General features: G+C 37.8%; 1 protein-coding gene across 1 annotated transcript in view; it reads left to right on the plus strand.

Moving 5' to 3' along the window:
- bltp1 (bridge-like lipid transfer protein family member 1) overlaps positions 1-17,933 on the plus strand; it is a 124,890-nt gene that overhangs the window by 35,589 nt on the left and 71,368 nt on the right. Inside the window, exons 27-43 of the mRNA XM_088353945.1 lie at positions 2,875-3,115; positions 4,443-4,934; positions 7,384-7,657; positions 7,807-7,944; positions 8,055-8,125; positions 8,620-8,793; positions 9,119-9,239; positions 10,203-10,352; positions 12,028-12,155; positions 12,923-13,125; positions 13,197-13,391; positions 13,475-13,686; positions 13,922-14,073; positions 14,812-14,962; positions 15,029-15,181; positions 16,496-16,736; positions 16,988-17,136. Of these exons, the coding sequence (XP_088210071.1) occupies positions 2,875-3,115; positions 4,443-4,934; positions 7,384-7,657; positions 7,807-7,944; positions 8,055-8,125; positions 8,620-8,793; positions 9,119-9,239; positions 10,203-10,352; positions 12,028-12,155; positions 12,923-13,125; positions 13,197-13,391; positions 13,475-13,686; positions 13,922-14,073; positions 14,812-14,962; positions 15,029-15,181; positions 16,496-16,736; positions 16,988-17,136 (3,245 nt within the window). The remainder of the gene's footprint in view (positions 1-2,874; positions 3,116-4,442; positions 4,935-7,383; positions 7,658-7,806; positions 7,945-8,054; positions 8,126-8,619; positions 8,794-9,118; positions 9,240-10,202; positions 10,353-12,027; positions 12,156-12,922; positions 13,126-13,196; positions 13,392-13,474; positions 13,687-13,921; positions 14,074-14,811; positions 14,963-15,028; positions 15,182-16,495; positions 16,737-16,987; positions 17,137-17,933) is intronic.

Raw genomic sequence — 17,933 nt, forward strand, 5'->3', positions numbered from 1 at the left:
CCCAGGCTTAACATTTGCAAGGGTGAGAAAAAGTTTCTGTTGAAACAGCAGCTTTTGCATACATATATAGATATAAACTGAGATTCCGCAGAAACTCAGCAGTTTAATTTGGCAACTATAACCCTATGATCAAACATACTAAATAATTAGGAACATACTTGAGATTGATTTTGCTGAAATATGCTGATTACAGTTAAGTTGCTTACTAGGGACAATTAAACAAATATGTTTTCAGCTTTATAAAAATGTCTTAAAATTCCAATTTCAGCATTGCTTAAAGATAGTTTACACAGATGCACTTACAACTAAGGTCAGTAAATATTTTTGTTTATCCCAAGTTTCTTTTTTGTTTTATTTTGCTCTTTTATGTCTTTATTACTATGGCTTTTTTGTGCCTTGTCTAACCGCATTGTAAACAATGTTTACTATGTTGTAATGAATCACAAAAAAGACATTTCACAATCTGTCAATGGGGGGCTCTGCATTTATACACTGCTAATTATGATAAAGCATCCATCAGAAACAACCTAAGGAAATACAAAATGCAATTTTGAAAGTTTAATTTCATGTATTAAGGCGTAAAAAAAAACCTAGACTTATTTGGCCCTACGTGAAAAATGGCGTTTCCCTCCTGAAACCAATTGCGAGTTGGGCCACCTTTGGCAGCAATAACATAAATCAAATGTTTCTGATTATTAATTAGTCTTTCACAATGCTGTGGAGGTTTAGTGGTGTGTTTTGGATCGTTGTCCTGCTGCATGATCCGAGACCGTTTGAGTATGAGGGCACAAACTGATGGCTGGACGTTCTCCTTCATTATCTTATCGTAAACGCCATAGTTCTTGATTCCATCAATCACAGCAAGTTGTTCTGTTGCTGCAAAGCAGCCTCCGACCATCACACTGCCACCACCATGCTATACAATTGGCATTGTGTTTTTTTTTTTTTTAAAAAGCTCTGCATTTTTAGGCCAGATGTAATGGGCCGTACACCCTTTAAAAAGCTCAACTTTTGATTCAGTCCACAGAATGTTTCTCTTTGTTATTATGTGACAGCATTGGTGTTCGCCTGGGACCCCCCCAATGGAGGCCATTTTTTGCTAGTGTCTTTGAACAGTGACCCTAACTGAGGCCAGCGAGGCCTGCAGTTCCTTGGATGTTTTCCGAGGTTCTATTGTAACTTCCTGGATGAGCTGTTCTAATCTTACTTGGTCAACCACTTCTGGGAAGGTTTGCCACTGTTCCTAGTTTTTTCCATTTGTGGATTATGGGTCTGACCGTGGTTTGCTGGAGCCCTAAAGCCTTGGCATTGGTTTTGTGACCTTTTCCAAATTGATAGATTTTAATCACTTTTTTTCCCCAATTTATTCTGGAATTTCTTTGGATCGTGGCATGTCAGTGGTGTTCCTCAAAATTTGTAGCCTACTTCACTCTGTCTAACAGACTCAAGGTGATTTATTGATTCAACACAATTTAGAATGTGGGCTGTGAAATTGAACTCATCTTTTCCAAAACTGTGGTTCATCAGTTACTTTGATTCAACAAGGGGGAATTACGATTTCACATAGTGCTAGATATGCCTTTTTCTGCCTTAATGAATGGAATCAACATTCTAAAACTGAATTTTGTATTTCCTTTGGTTGTCTCTGTGTTACATTAATATTGGTTTGATGATCTGAAACCTTTGTTAGTGATAAATATGCAAAAGAAAAAAAAACCCGCAGAATTCCGACAGGGCGCAAATACTTTTTCACGGCACAGTAAATCTTGTTCAATTTTATTCCAATTATGTGCTTTGTACCAGTATTTGAAATAACGTCTGCCTAGACGCCCGGGTGTGCATCTTTTACGTCGGGCGTACAACCTTCATAATGTCTCTGCCCGGGTGGTTGACAACTTTTTCACGGGAAAAAAAATGCAAAAGATTTCTTTTTAAATCAACCGTTTGCTTTATTCCGATTTTGAAATCTTCGTTCGTTTTGGAAATTTCCGAATTTCGGTTCGTTTAGCAGTTTGCATACTCTGCAGCCGATCAGGAGACATCGAATAACTTCGTGCTTCCGGACTTTCCCGAGCATCATAAGGTCGCGCGTTTGCATATAATTTTCCTAAGTTGTTAAGGATATGTCAAAGTATGCAGTTTCCTTATGCGTGAGAAGATAAGCAGGACATTGTGGTTCAGTCTTAAAGCATATTTATTCCTCAACAGCAAGCAAAACAAGAACACAGCTCCATTCAATACAACATGGCAATCAAAAATAGCAAAACGAAATATGGTGCGTGCGTAATGACGTCACACAATGGTAAACGTCTTACCGCAATATCTTGAGTAAGAACGTGGTTAAATTGACAAATCTTAGTAGATGCACAGAGAACACAGGAAAAATGGATAAGTGGTTAGGAATCAAGCCAAAACCTCAGCCCCAGAATAAATATTCAAAGGAAGCAAAATGTATGATGCTGAAAAAAACTTAAACGTATATTAAAAGCTTTGTGGAAAGAGGAGTTCACGTGGCTTGTAGCAGAAAACGCAACGCAAACATTGCATGAATCAAGGTGAGTTAATACAGGTACATACTGATGGCAGATGGAAAACAGCGATGTCATATACATGCAATGAATGTTATAAGTAGATTTATAATAAACTTAATTTTAAAGTGTTGTTCTGTTATATATTCTGATTATCAATCCTTAATACTTTGCAACAATGTTTTTTGTAATTAGTCGTCTTATTGTGTTTCAAGTTGGGATAAATGGGGCAAGCAACTTTATGGCTGGGCAGACAATTCTGAAAAGTTGTCTGGTGTCCGGTAACTTTTTGTCACGAGTTTCAGACACTGCTTTGTACCAAACCAATGTCGCTGTTTTATTTCAGGTCGCGTTGTTGGGCTGAAAACAGATACACACTCACCTTGTTTGCCTCCTGAGGTGCCTGAGAGGCGAGGTCAGCAGCACCTCAGTCTTCAGGTACCACAACGTTCTCACAGCTCCGCCTCCTCCTCCGAAGAAAATAGTTCCTCTAGTGCAGCGTTGCCCCTTCTGGGTGGAGAAAGGGACAGTCCATCACCAAGTGTCGAACAACGCATGTTTCCTGTGAATGGCAAAAGTCCTGTTGAGTGAGTAATATTGTCAATACCTTAAAATATGCATTAAGGAAAAATATTTTGATCAAAATTTCGCCCTTTTCAAAGGGGAGGGCGGTACGGTAAAAAGATAAACATGTGTAAACAATGTTCACCTGAGTTCAAAAAGCCTTTATAATTTTTTTCCCCGTGGCGCCTATCTACTTTCTTACTTTTAGCAACGCTGTTAGGGACGTGCAATACATAAGGTAGAGGGAAAGGGAGTAAAAGAGGGAGATTGGAGGGTAACTTTATGCTCGTCATCGCACTTTTTTGTTAGTGTAGAATGAAAATGGTAAGAAAAAGTAAAAATTGGCCTGTTTCTAATACGGTCCAAATGCCAACCCAAACAGATTAAAAAAAACATAGTTTATTCGAGTGCATCGAAGAAATGTAAGCACTTGCAACATGAGGAGCTTGACAGAGGCTGCAAGGATGACTTAAGCCTTAAGAAGGCGTCAGCGAGTAGAAAATATCGAAATTCCATTCGGCACTTCAGTTTTAATTTTCTTCATAATCTTTTGAATTTACAGATAATTTTGCCCATTTTAATTATTATTTTATATATTTTGAGCATTTTGTTTGAGAATATAATACCTGAAGCAATCATTATGATAATATTTGGTGGATAATTTGTTAGGTTTTGTGTATTCATTATTTACAAATAAATTAAATTCCCTAGAATTTCTAAATATATTTTTTTTAAATACATTGTAAAATAAAAATATAAAAAACTAATTATTTGCCATTGAGAAAACAGCTCATCCAGAAAGATGATTTCACCACATTTTCCTAAAGGGACATTGTGTGTTTTTTGGCCAAAAGATGTCGTTATATTGTGCCCTGCAACCAAAGACAAGTGATAAAAATTACAAGAAAGAATTCAAACTACGGAGACTCAAACGCTCTATTATATCTTAGCTTTCTTCCCTCGTGAATAACTACAGCTGGCATTAGTTTGTATGGCATTGTCTTTTAAAGCGTCATCGGCCCTTACGGGTCACGCCCAAGTGAAAAGGTGCATGCTACACTTAAACATTATAAAATGTGTGTCAATAATCAACAAATATAATGGGACATGCAAAAAAAAGTAAGGAGGCGTTTACCAGTGGTAAATTGCAATAGGAAGAGCCTTCTGCTTCTGAAAATGTTACATAAATATTACTGTCATTTTTACCCAACCCCTATTTTTTTATTTTATAAATGAAATATTTTTTAAACACTGGAAGGCATTAAGTAAAAAACACTGTCCCTTAAAATAGATCTTTTTGCAATTTCTGTTTTCTTTGACTGTCCCCTTTTTTCCTGTGACTCTTTACAGCACATTTCAGGATATTCCAGAGGGTTCACCCATTCCGCCCAACAACTCCCAAGAACGCCCATCTGTGCGCTCTCCCCTTTGCTCTCCCCTCAAGCGCCAGTCATCAGTGCACTCGAGCCGATTAGGGAGCACTAAGAGCCTCTCGGCTGCTTGCTTCAATGACAGGCCCCCACCAGTGCTTACTTCAGGAGTCCAGTTCAGCGGCGATGTCTCCCGGAGCGACGAAAACGTCCTGGATTCACCACGTCAACGTCGAAGCTATGGCTCTTTCCCCTTCACTCCCTCGGCAGATTCCAACACTTTCCATCAGTATCGATCCGCCGATTCCAGCATGTCGATGGCTGATAGTGAAGCCTACTTCTCTGCCACTGAAGACTTTGAGCCAATTAGCAGTGCTGATGAAGGTCCTGGGACGTACCCAGGACGGAAAAAGAGGAGAAGGCAGCAGATGCAACAACCGCCACAACCGCCTTATTATTTAGAAAACTACAGGTCAGTTTTATGGTTTTCTTTTAACATACCGTAAATTCCGGACTATAGAGCGCACCTGATTATAAGCCGCACCAACCACATTTTAAGAGGAAAACCGATTTTGTACTTACACAAGCCGCACCTGTATATAAGCCGCATGCGCCCTTATTAAAAAAATGTAACACAGACACAAAATTAACCCAAACCCGACTTTAAGTCCCGCGACTGAAACTGAATGTCCTTCATAAAAGTACACAGTCCAAAAATTACAGCCGGCAAAATGAACGGAAAATGATACTGGTACTTAAGGTTTGATGCAGACCTGCAGAGTCCGGGTCCCGTTGAAAGTAATCCAAGGAAAGAAGTGTATATTTCCAAAGGTAAGGGTGGGGAAAAATATATATCCACTATTGTCCGCCGTGTCCACAAACACCTTTACCGGTCCCCACTTCCCGTCACCCCGCGTTTGTTTCGCCCCTTCTTTTTTATTCGCCCGTGCAAAACATATCAGAATAAGTGTCTAAAATAAATACATTACAAAAATATACAGTTGCAAATGCATATTATACATGGTTACACATATTTACAAAGAAGGACGGTACACCGAGAGTTTTTTCAAAGCTTTAATAATAATATAACTTTCATCCCTAACGGTGCCTGTGACAGGGCAGTTAATGGTAGCAACACGCTAGCAACACGCTCGCAACACAGTAAACGGGTCTGTTAAAAAAACATACCTTACTTGTAAAAATCACGGTAAACTGTCCTCATCTTCTCCTTAGAACTGAAGCCATCAAACTCGTCTTCCTCAGTGTCGGAAAGAAACTTTGTCATATAGACGTCATCCCACGCTCCCTTATTCCAAAACACGCTAGCAACGTGCTCGCTCCTTCTTTATCGGACTGCTCGATTGCTTTTAGCTTGAAAGCTGCGTCATGTGCCTTTCTTTTTGCATTTTGCATGATGAGGGTATGCTTCAATAATTTAATTTATGCACTAGCCAAGAGGTTGCAGTCTTCCTCGGCGCATATATTCCACCGGTCTAAAACTTACCTTTTGTACTTGAGCTCCGCTGGCGGTCGTTAGAAAAGTTACATAAATTGGCCGCATCACTGAATAAGCCGCAGGGTTGAACGTTTGGGAAAAAGGTAGCGGTTTATAGTCTGGAATTTACGTTAAATACTTTTCATTGTTATTTTTTTTAGTGGACAATTAAAATATGACAGTGTTCGGTGCGTCACTATAAAATTTATAAAGTACAGTTAAAAGTTACGTCAAATAAAAAGTAATCTTTCAAATTTCTTGGCTTTTGCGATCTTGAGAGCTTGCTAACTCAGACATATCCAATATGTCTCTGGGCTTCAGCAAAATAGACTTAGCAATTATGTATTAGGCATACATAAACAACCGGTTCTTTGGCGTTTGTGATGTTAACCCATATTTGTTTTAACAAATTTAAATTTAAATCCATGTATCAGCCAACAGTTATTTATCAATGAGTCAATCAAGCTTGATAACTGGGATGTCCGAACACTTAAGCAAATAAGCTGCATGGTCCATTGGCTGCCACAACATTTAATTAAGGTTAACAGTAAACATTGGATATCACTTTGTTTTGTCAAGTATGATGTCACTTTACCTCCAGTGTTAATTTTTTTAATTTATTTTTTCAATAAATTTAACTCATTCTAAAAGAAAGAAAAATAGTATATTAAATCACGGAATTAACTTTAGGACAGCGAGCAATCAATACAATATTGCAGTCAATTTACACAACTTAACAATTTTTTTAACCAGTGTGAGTATATTTCACCATACGGCCCCAGGATTTATCCGGCTCGTTGCATGATATAATCCGGCACGCCATACATTTCTAAGAATGTCAATCAAAAGACGCAAGACTCAAGGTAATTGTTATCAAAAGTTACGATTTTTAAAAAATATATAAATTCAAACCAAATTCTCTCTCTGGTTGTTAGAAGGCAGTGTTGCATCGATATAGCATGGTGAGTAGGTTCAGGTGTAAAATGACATTCACACAACAGCTAAAATAAGCCAGTTAACACATTTGATGCCAAACATGAACATTTTTTATACCTACTGTTTGTGAATAGATGTTAAGAAAATATCCCTTGCTATCCATGATAGGCTAGAAATGTATGCTGAGTAATTGAGCATAGTACTTAAAAACAAAGGTAAACTTTGTAGTCAACATTGTTTTACTTATCTGGCCCGCTTGAGAACAGAAAGTCTGCATCCAGCCTCAGAGCCAAACTGCGTTTGACTTCCCTATTTTAAAGGTTTTGATGGCATTATAATGCTTTAGAACAGCAAAGAGAAGATAGCATTCTTACTAGTCGCCAATGCGCAAGCAATGCATGCATTTAGTCCACTGATGTGACAAACAATAATAAAAATGTGTACATTTATGACAGTTATTGTGACAGTTATTTCTTTTTATTTTCCTTAGCCGGAGTTCTATCTACCACAGCGTTGAAGGTCCTCTCACTTATGTCCTTAACGGGGAGCTGATCACTGAGCCCCGTCCTTTGCCTCTGCCACCGATGCTACCCCCACTGCCTTCCCAGCCTTTGCCAAGTCATATCTCCCAGGCTTCCTTCGTGTCTGCTCTAGCCATGGAAGAAGAGAGTTCGGTAGAGGCTGAAAAGATTTCAGAACCTGGCCCGGTTACAAGACAACCCCACGTGATGGCCTGCTACCAGAACTACCTAGCCCACTATCAGGTTTATATTATAGTTAATCATCATTGTGATCTCTAATCCAGAAATGTAACTAGACTGACCAGTTGGATTCCATTTCAGTTAACTTAATTGTACTGAATTTATTAACAATTATGACTTGTTTTCTCTAAGCTATTTTTTTTTCATCCAAGGTATCAAACTGGTCTGTTAAGCAGCCCACCAATAAGAGGACCTCTAAATCTTCCTTACACCGTCCATTGGATCTTGACACACCTACAAGTGAAGAAAGTTCGACATCCTTTGACCAGCTTTCGGTTCCAAGCTTCAAGGTTTTTGACAGCTACCTTAATTTGATTGGCCTAGCGCTTATTTACATTGTAAAAATGTACATCTGCGATTACTATGCACCTGTATGATAATATTGACTGAACCATTTCAGATGATAAAACACGGCCTCTCAGCCAGTTCTTTGTTAGATCGAGGACTTCAGCTAATGGGAGATAAGACCAGGTATTTAAGACGCTAATGTTTATTTATTTTGTTTGTGTGATTATACAAAGCTGTCAAATATGTTTATATATTTATTTTTATTTTTCATTAATGATTGTAAAATATCCCTTGTAACGCATGCGTACAATATGTTTTCAATATAGGTGCATTGCTGATTTGGCTTGGTTCTTTTACAATTCTAAAAAACCATCACGATAAACAGACTTTCACAATTATTAAATTGTAAATACAAATAGATTCTGTTGCTCATAACTTTTACAAAAGCCTAATAACGACAGCGACAAAGGTGGCAATAAAAGTAAAACGTCTTCTACTTCCTCTTAACCTATTTTGCGTGCTTGTCCTTGGCCCTGAAAAAAAACATTTTAGAAGTGAATGGAAATTGGTTTGCAGCGTGTTGTACCCTTTGTCTTTTCAAATGGACTGCTGTATTTTTAAAATGTATATATAATTTATGTCTTGTTCTCATCCCCCCAAACATCCCACCCCCTCAGTACACCGTATACACCGCTGGATAAGAGAGCAATGGAGAATACCGATGACGATACCATGACTGATGACTGGTCTCTGGAACAGCCTTTAGCTCAGACCAGGACCACTGCCATAGTAGAGGTGAAAGGGGCCATCAATATGGTCCTTACACCCCTTGTGGCTGAAGCCCTGGACAGGTAGCATACGGCCTTTTACCGTATAATGACTAATAATTTGATATCAGTTACCACAGTTAACACATTTTATTCTTCATGAGTTCGCCTAGCCTAATGAGCTAAGCATTTTATGAACATCATCTACTTTTGACCTGACATGTATTGTTGCCATTATCTAAACTGACAGTGTATTCTGACCTGAATTTAAGATTTTGAAATGTTCTGACCTTGTAATTAATGTGCTTCATCAGTCTTACTGTTGCCACTACATTTATATACTAAAGTAACAAGAAAAATCGGCCATAGTAAATCACATTTTTTTGTTCGTTTTTTTTGTTGGTTTCAGGTACATCGAGTCTATGGTCCATTTTGCCAGTATCCGTCATCCGGCAGCCATTCTTGATGACCTGCATGGGAAGGTTCTAAATGACGCTTACCAGATCAGCAAATCTACAGTTACTGAATCTGTAAGTAAAACAGCTTCCACTATCACTGCTCCACTATCTGCAAAGGATTAAAAGCAGTGATCAGACAGCACCAGGCTGTGGAATGGTACCGGGCTGCACAGAAGTAAATAAACAATGCATTATGTTAGAACAAAAAGTGGCTTTTTGTTGTTGTTGCTGCTTATGCTGTATATAGTGAGCTTTTTTTATACCCACAAAACAGATTAGAGATTGTGTGTACGTTATACACAATGTTTCTTAGTGGTATATCACCAGATTTGAGCAATGATTGGTCAGCCAAAACTATCGCTGATGATATTTGCACAACATTGTTTGTAACTGGAATCAAACCATGACCGCAACTGTAAGAGTGCGATGATGAGATGAAGTCGAATGCCTTTTCTCTTGTAATCTTCATCTATAGTGGTTATGATTCGACACTATTTTTACTCCTTGTGCCACGTTGTTGAATATGTGGGGCTATGATTATAATAATTACATGATAACTTAAACTATGAAAACTAAAATAAGATTTACAATGTATTCATATAATTATCTCTGAAGTCCAGTTCACCATCAGATACACAAGAGTTGTGTCCCTCGTTGTGCTTTTTTCATATATTTATATTTTTCAGGACTGCTTTTGGTTTTCTATATTCTCTAACAACTGGTACCGTGAGTAAAAATAGTGTGATGATTAGTAAAAAGTGAACGCCTTTTACTATGTCATCTACATCCTTAATGGTCTAGTGATTTCATATTTAATTTAGGCTTATTATTGTTATTATTGTTTTTCTTATTGTTGTTGTTATTGTTGTTGCTATTGTTGTTATTACTACTGGTAAATTCAGGCCTGGCTGCAAGAATATTGTCAGACATTAAACCGGTCCGTGGTACACAAAAGGTTGGGCACCTCTGTTTTAAAGAATGCAGTTTTCCCTCTGTTGGCTGCAATGTCGTTGTTGTTTATTTTCATCTACACAGAGCCAAGCATTTAAACAGGAACAGAAGCTTTCCAAGAACGAGGGCACGGCCCCTGGCTCACTCAATGTCTCCCACGGCCAGACAGACCTATCGGTCAAACCTGATAATGTGAAAATCAAGGGCCTCCAAGCCAACGTCTCAATCCCTAAGGTAAGACCTATAACCTCAATTTAGGAGAGAGGTTTTTGTCTCTTCGTATATGAGCATCAACAGCAACCACAATTATCAGCTTAAATTTAAATACAGGGTCCGTAAGGGTGCTTGAAATCCTTAAAAATGCTTGAATTGTAATGTTGTTTTCAAGGTCAGGAAAATGCTTGAATTTGGGGTACTTGAAATTATTTCCATTGTCCGACTCAATAGACCTTGCTTTTGAATGAAGAAAAAAATGTGCTTAAAAATGATTCCGATGGTGGCTCCAGTTCTCATTACTGTGTTGTTATTATAAGCGTTACTGCCCCTACTGTTGCATCCAAGAGGATAGTCATGGGAACTCCGGTTCTTTTTCGAGAAGCGGCTTTTTCCACTCTGCTTACTAAGGGCTATACAAATAAACATGACTGGACTTAAAACATTGACTGTTTTGGCTCCCTAACATCTCTTCAGATTTTTTTTCTCTTTTTAGAGTTATCAATACAAACGATTTAGTAAATAGTAATTTCCTATGTTTTGCACGTGAACCCTGCAAAACCAATCAAATATAATTTAAAATATTCACACAGCTCCAATAAAAATTGTAAAATACAAAACAATTTTAAATTTTTACACACTGAACTGTCGAACAACAACACAAAATCCCTTAAATTGCAAAGCAATAAAATATATTTTTAAAATAGGTACTCTTTATTGCTACACATAAATGATAAAATGCAAAAAATATAATTTACAGTTCTATTTTAACGAATTTAGACACAGATTTTCTCAAAAACACACAGAAAATCAAAATTAAACTATGGAAATAAAAGCAGAAGATAAGCTGTCTTTAAGACTGGAAGATTGCATGCATTCTGCTTTAGAGCAGTCAATATTATTAAAATGGCTCACTTGGCTCATTTTTCTGCTCTTCATACATGCAGTACTTTTTCTTTATTTGTCTTCCGTAATAAACTCTATTACCCAACACCAAGTTTTTTGTGTGTTTGTAGGCAAGTGTGACGTATCGAAGCTGCGTGTGCATCGTTGAAGCAAAATGGCAGAATTCATGTCAGTTTAAAGCAGCCCATTGACCCAAAAATATACAGGGATCAGAATTTTCCGCGGATCCGCGGATTTCCGCTGTTTTTGAACCCCAAAGGCATTCCGACTTTTTCACTTTTTCTCTTGCGTAGCAAACAAATTCAAAATCCGACTGTCTCACTCTTTCCTTTATTGCTCTGGCGCACCCTGGCGGCCGTTAGAAAAATTGAAAAACGCGTGGGGGGGGGGCTCCGCCCTGCTTTATTCCTGGACCCTGGCTATTTCAGCTGAAAATGAAAATCTCCATTCTGATCCCTGAATATAGTAGGATAGGAACCGCACAAAATGGCACAAAGTATGTGCTAGCAGCAAGTGAGCGCCTTTGTTTTGGTTATCAAAGCCAAGAAAGATAAAACGTTGCTTTTAATCAGCATTAGATTTTTTTCTTTGAAATGTACTGGAACATTTTAAAAAATTGACCTTGAAAGTGCTTGAAATGTGCATACATTTGGCCATGAATAAGGTGTACAAACCCTATAAATACTTAAAACATTGTTTTGAATCAACAAAATAACTTTATTTATCTTCCAGCAAGTAAAATTCATATTTATTGTTATATATATATTGACATGTTGTTTATTTTTGCCAGGTGAATCTTTGTCTCCTCCAAGCTTCTGTAGAGGAGGGTTTTTCATCCAACTCCAGTAAGTGTGTCACACACGTGTCTCTTGTGGCACTGTGCTTTGACGGGATTGCCACCCAGTTCAGGATGAATAGGTGAGACTAAGGGCTGTTTCTTCCGTCTCATCCTTCAGCCTGACTTTAGCCCTTCCCCTGTCTCCCTCTGACCTGCACTCACATTATTAATCCAAACCCCGGCACAGCTACCACCAAAATATACTTGATTATGTTGATTCATGCAAGACAAAGATGTCATTATAGGAAGCGAGTTATGATTATTTTTTTCCTCGTATGGAAAGCGAACTCAAAACCAGTAGCAAAACTTTAATTACATACATACACTTTATGATTGAATGAAACTGCACTTGTGCGGGCAAACCCAATGTGCTCTGGCCCATCTTTCCGAAGCAAGCACAATTGGGTATCCGTGCCATGCAAAGGCGCAGATCAATTACGTTCACAATACCGCTAAAATATGGATATCAGAGGCAATCTTTCTTGGCATTGTTCGATGGCCCTGGTGTGAGTGCCTTATATAACACTATTGTTCCATCCCCTTTCAGTCGGAAATTTACTTTTTAGCTAAGTTGTAATTGAAGGGATTGTTTAACAAATTATTGTTCTGATATTTTCTGATGTCACACATTGATGCAATAAAATTTTTGACTGATCAATATCTCACATTGATCTATAAGACAAGTTTAGTTTTCTCAATCTCTCCCACAACAGGTCAGAAATATATCCCAATCTGATACATGCAACATCTTTGGCATAGCGCTATTGCACTGATGAAGAGCTGAACAACACTTAACTGGTTACTTCTTACAATATCATCTGAACAATATAACTGTTCTGCTCCCTAGGGGTATTGTCGAAGAAACCCCTAACACCCTTGAACACGGTCGACCGTCTGTTATGTTAGAGAAGTATGCCTCTGCAACTAAAATGCAGCCTCAGTCATCTGGATCATTGCGTTCAAATGCAGGGATTGAAAAAGGCAAAGAAATAGCCGCAAGGCTCAACATCCACCGAATTCACAGTCAGCTAAGAGGGCTTGACTCTACAGGTTGGTTGTTTTATTTCCAATGGATCGAAAGATTTGCGTTTTTTATTGTTTTCCCCTTTTTGTATCCATAGACATCGGCACTTGTGCCATAACAGCCATCCCTATTGAGAAGTCTAAGGTGCTGTTTGGTCTCGAGGAAGCTGAGGACTTTTCTCTAGTTGACGAAACAGACCTTCATGGCAGTTTAAGTGACCTTAGCCGTTCTTGTCTTGAGAAATGGGGCTGGATCATGTTTGAATGTGGCATTGAGAACCTCACTGTCAAAGGTACATCAGCTCTTGAAAGACAACTCCTGAAATTAGTTTAAATGTGGTTTTATGTCTGACTTGTTGTATAAAAATCTCTGTAGGCGGGCGTCAATCAGGAGCCATACTTTACAATACGTTTGGAGTGATGGGCCCCTCAGACACTGGTGGAAAAGCAGGAATGGCCAAGTCCAACGGATCAACAGGTTCCCAGACAGGGAGTGGTTACAGCACTGATGTTTCTGATGACAATTTACCGCGAGATACTCTGAGCCCCCCTTCTGATCTTAATGGAGACTCTGACTCTGATGATCAGGTAACCCAGCAGAATGTGATGTTTTTTTTTTTTGGGTGGTCAAACATTTTTTATTGGAAGCAATACAAAAACACATTACAGCTTTACAAAGAATTCCTCCATTTTTAATTAGTAAGCTTATACTGCTCCTGGGGATAAGGGATACATGAACTTGTCCATGGATTAGTGTACGAGTAAAAAAAAAATGTACAAGAAAAGAGAGATGTTTGATAATGTGCTATAATTATTTGTGCAGGATGAAGGTGTTGAGTCAGATGATTTAAAGAAAGACCTCCCACTAATGCCTCCGCCGCCGGATTCCAGCAGCATGAAACTGACAATACGTGAGATTTGGTTCAGTTTTGCTGCTCCCACTAATGTGCGGTCACCTTCACAGGCCATCTCTAGGTAATGATCTCAGATTTTATTGCTTAAAAAGAAAAAATGTTTTTTGGGAATGTCATCAGCACGTAACAAGAGTAAGCGTGGCACCTATTTTTACTTTATGTCTACATTTGAATTTGAAGTTTCTTGTCATCTTGATGTACGCAGTAGTTCTAACAATATTTTTGAGCAACCTTGTTTTGAGTGTTTTCTGTTTCCAAAATCTTGGTTTCCAGTAGGATGCAGCATTTAATAGAATAGATGTATACTATCATAGAATCACACATAGAATCACTTAGAATCCTTTATTTACCTGTACTAGTTTCTGTTTTTCATATTCCAAAAAGTATCTGTTCTGTTGAAGTATTCAGAATGTTTGAAATCACCTGGAACTTATTTCCTAAATGGGTGACTTTTAATAAGGTAAATAAATTATTATTTAAAGCTTATAATAAATAACGTATGGTTACCAGTGAGCGCGGACTGTCTAAGGCAGTCATAGTTTTTGCAGTGTACCGTATACTCCGCTACAAGTTTTACTTGTTGTTATCAAATTGCCGCTGTCTGTAACATGTATTTTTAATTAGCCATAATGAAAGAAAAACCCTAAATATTAAGCAAGATAATTGTCATGAATATTGTATCCAGAATATTAGTTTTTCACTGGTGCTTTTTTAATACATTTGCTTTATGTCACTTAAATTTGATACATGCCTGATTAATTAAATACATTCCCTTTGATGCTAATTATGTTTTTTCTAGACAGTTGAATCTTCTTAGCACCGCAACTCCGGCAATTGGAGCCTGGTTGGTTCCCATTGACCAGCTTAAATCCTCATTTCGCAAACTGGACATGGAGGGTACACTCCGTGTGTGTGCAGTCATGGGCTGCATCATGACAGAAGCTCTCGAAGTAGGTTAAGTCATTGACACAGTACATAGAAAATGTGTTGAGCCTCAATGTTGTGTGATATTGCAGAAAAAGAGCATCCACATTCCAATCCGAAGCAAATACAATCGCGTGACCAAGCGAGCTAACTACTTGCACGAGAATCCCTCATGTATGCTTTGCAACATCCTCCACCGCTATCTGCAACAGGCCGACTACTCAGTCATTGAGGAGGCAACCATGGTTAGTGTGCTCTTCTTGTGCAACTCAATAAAAATCAGCCATAGAACATTAGATACTGTATATATTTGTGTATAACGCGTGCTATAATTCTTTTATTAAAAATCGGTATAAAATTTGCTTTCACTTCTTCTCGACACAAACTTTGCATTTGGATACTACAAGAATTGAGCCTGGGTCACGGCATTGAGAGAGGTGAATCCTAACTTTTGGACCACCAGTGATGTAGAACAGTGTTGGGTAACCTTTTCTGTACCACGGTTTACCACCTGTTTAATGTCTGACTTATAATATAAGTAACATTAATAATGATAATAATAAAAATAATAATGATTAAAAAATCCGTTCATTAATATATACAGTATAGGCTAAAAATTGCATTTTTTTCGGTGTGGCCCGTTACCGGTACGTGGCCCTGTGGTTGCCGCCACTGATGCTGATGACATATGAAAAGGCAGTAGTTTTTTATCTCATCATCTCACTTTTTATTCAAGGAACCACAGGCAAATGTTAGTTTTGTTGTGTATTTCACACGCCACTGTGACCAAAATTATATTCTAAGCATTAAAAGCAACAAAGGTTGTTGAATCTTGCGGCCATGAGTAAAATCCCTCATTGACAATGTAAACTATGACTACAATACAATACTAAAATACAGTTTCCAAAAACCTTATATTTCTTAGTGTTCCAACTCGGTTTACTCAATGTTAGTAGCACTTGCAGGGATTATTTCTGTTTGGAACAAAACCTCAGAGTGTTACCTTTCAAAAGAGACCAAAACTGTCCATATTCTCCAAATGGTTCAAAAACTTATATCAAATTACTTTTGTACGTTTTGGATCGGGATTTTAGGCGAATTTTACAGGAACATTAAAGGGATCATGTACTTCAATGGCTAATTCAGCATCAGATACACCAAAGAGTTCTTTTGCGTTTATTTTTATTTTTCTCCATTCTCTAACATTCATCTCTGGTACCTTTACTAAATATAGTCTAATAATGAGATAAAACATAATGCTTTTGGGTATGGTGATCCACTGGTTAGGATTTGGGGCTCTCACCACCATGATCCGGGTTTGATTTCTGTTTCATCCAATGTTTTGCGATTCTGATCAGCAATATATCAATCATTGCACTAAACCCCTTGTTTAACGTGCACCCAAACTGATTTTTTTTAAGGAAAAAAAAAGAACGATTTGCAAAAATAAATACGGTAATTGCAATTTCTTCATAATTCCTACTTTGGTGATGAACTTCTTGTATTTATGTTTCCACATATTCTAACCTCTTTTTTTTTTTTTTTTTTTTTTTTTGCAGAATGACGGAGTACCAGCCTTAGTGACTCTAAAAAAGGGTCTTGTGGCTTTGGCCCGACAGTGGATGAAATTTATCGTGGTCACGCAGAGCTTCAAAGCGATTGGTCTGATGCATCCCAACCACCTTACTAAACCGAAGGAAACTCAACAGAACCTGGTTGAGACAATCCTCGGCTTGGACAACGGTGCAGCTTTGCAAAGTGACACGAGTGGAGATGGAGCTGAATTTGAATATGATGCAGGTGGGGTATAAAACTTTGGTATTTATTCAACCTAAAAAGTATTGGTACTTAAAGGTTAGTCCAGATTGGTTCATCCGGACCCATAATCAACAAATGAGTTAAATTGGAAATATTTAGTTATTATGAAAAAAGAAAAAGAAAAAAAAGATTGCCCTTAAAATAGCCTTTGATTTAACTGGAGCTTGAAGGAAGAGCCTGGGTTTCATTACTCTTAATCATTTGAGTTTTAATCAATATATTTCTTTGCAAAGCCACAGTGAGTGAGCACACCATGCTACTGGAGGGAGTGTGTAGTCGTCAACCACCAAAAGAGGGAAACTCTGGTCCTGTCAGCGGAGTGGAAATCATAAGGAAGCTGTCCAAGTCCCACACAAACAACGAGTCTGCACTGCGGATAAAGGTTAAGTCTAATATCCAGCTGTTATGTTCATTATAGGGATGCTTGATGCCACTTTTTTCCAGACTGATACTTTCTTCTAGTACTTATTCGCAGTCACTTCATACCCTTTGGAGACCCCAATATCATTCACAAAACCCCCAAAAGGCTACCATAACCAATACACCTGAACAAAAAATTATATTAAAATTGTGTGAAATATATGATTATATGGTATTCTTCAAGTTTTGGTTCCTAATGTAAAATTGCTCACAACTTAAAATGAAACCTTAAGGCATTTGAACTTACATTAGTGTTTGCGCTCTTTGTGGTTAGCATAAACTAAACTAATTAAATTTTTGATTTTGCTATTATGTTATGCAGTTAGCAAATGCTTTCAATCTGCTGTTGTTTACTACGGCAGTTTATAGCAAATTAAAAATTGCATTTTGTATAGAAACTACAAAAATCATACCAAAAAATCATGCTATCTTCATTTTTGTATTGATAATACTGATTGTTCCTTGTGTATTTATGGTACATTACTGCCATCTGCTGATATGTTTGGTGTGACTCACCATTCCAGCCTAATGACGAGCTGCAACCCAAATCAAGAAAATAATTCCACTTCTCCACTTCATCGAATAAAAGGATTGTCCGCTTTAAAACGTATATATTAGTATATAGACCTTTTTTTCTTCCAAAAAAACAGAACGACCATCAAAATCAAAATTACTTCCAATCCCGTATGTACCGACATGTAAGCCTACATAGCATGTAAGCAACGCCCTTCAACAGCTTTGAAATAGCAACATACTAAA

The sequence above is a fragment of the Urocampus carinirostris genome, chromosome 15, assembly GCF_059441175.1.
Source record: "Urocampus carinirostris isolate Australia breed hairy pipefish chromosome 15, RoL_Ucar_1.0, whole genome shotgun sequence".
Classification (NCBI taxonomy): domain Eukaryota; kingdom Metazoa; phylum Chordata; class Actinopteri; order Syngnathiformes; family Syngnathidae; genus Urocampus; species Urocampus carinirostris.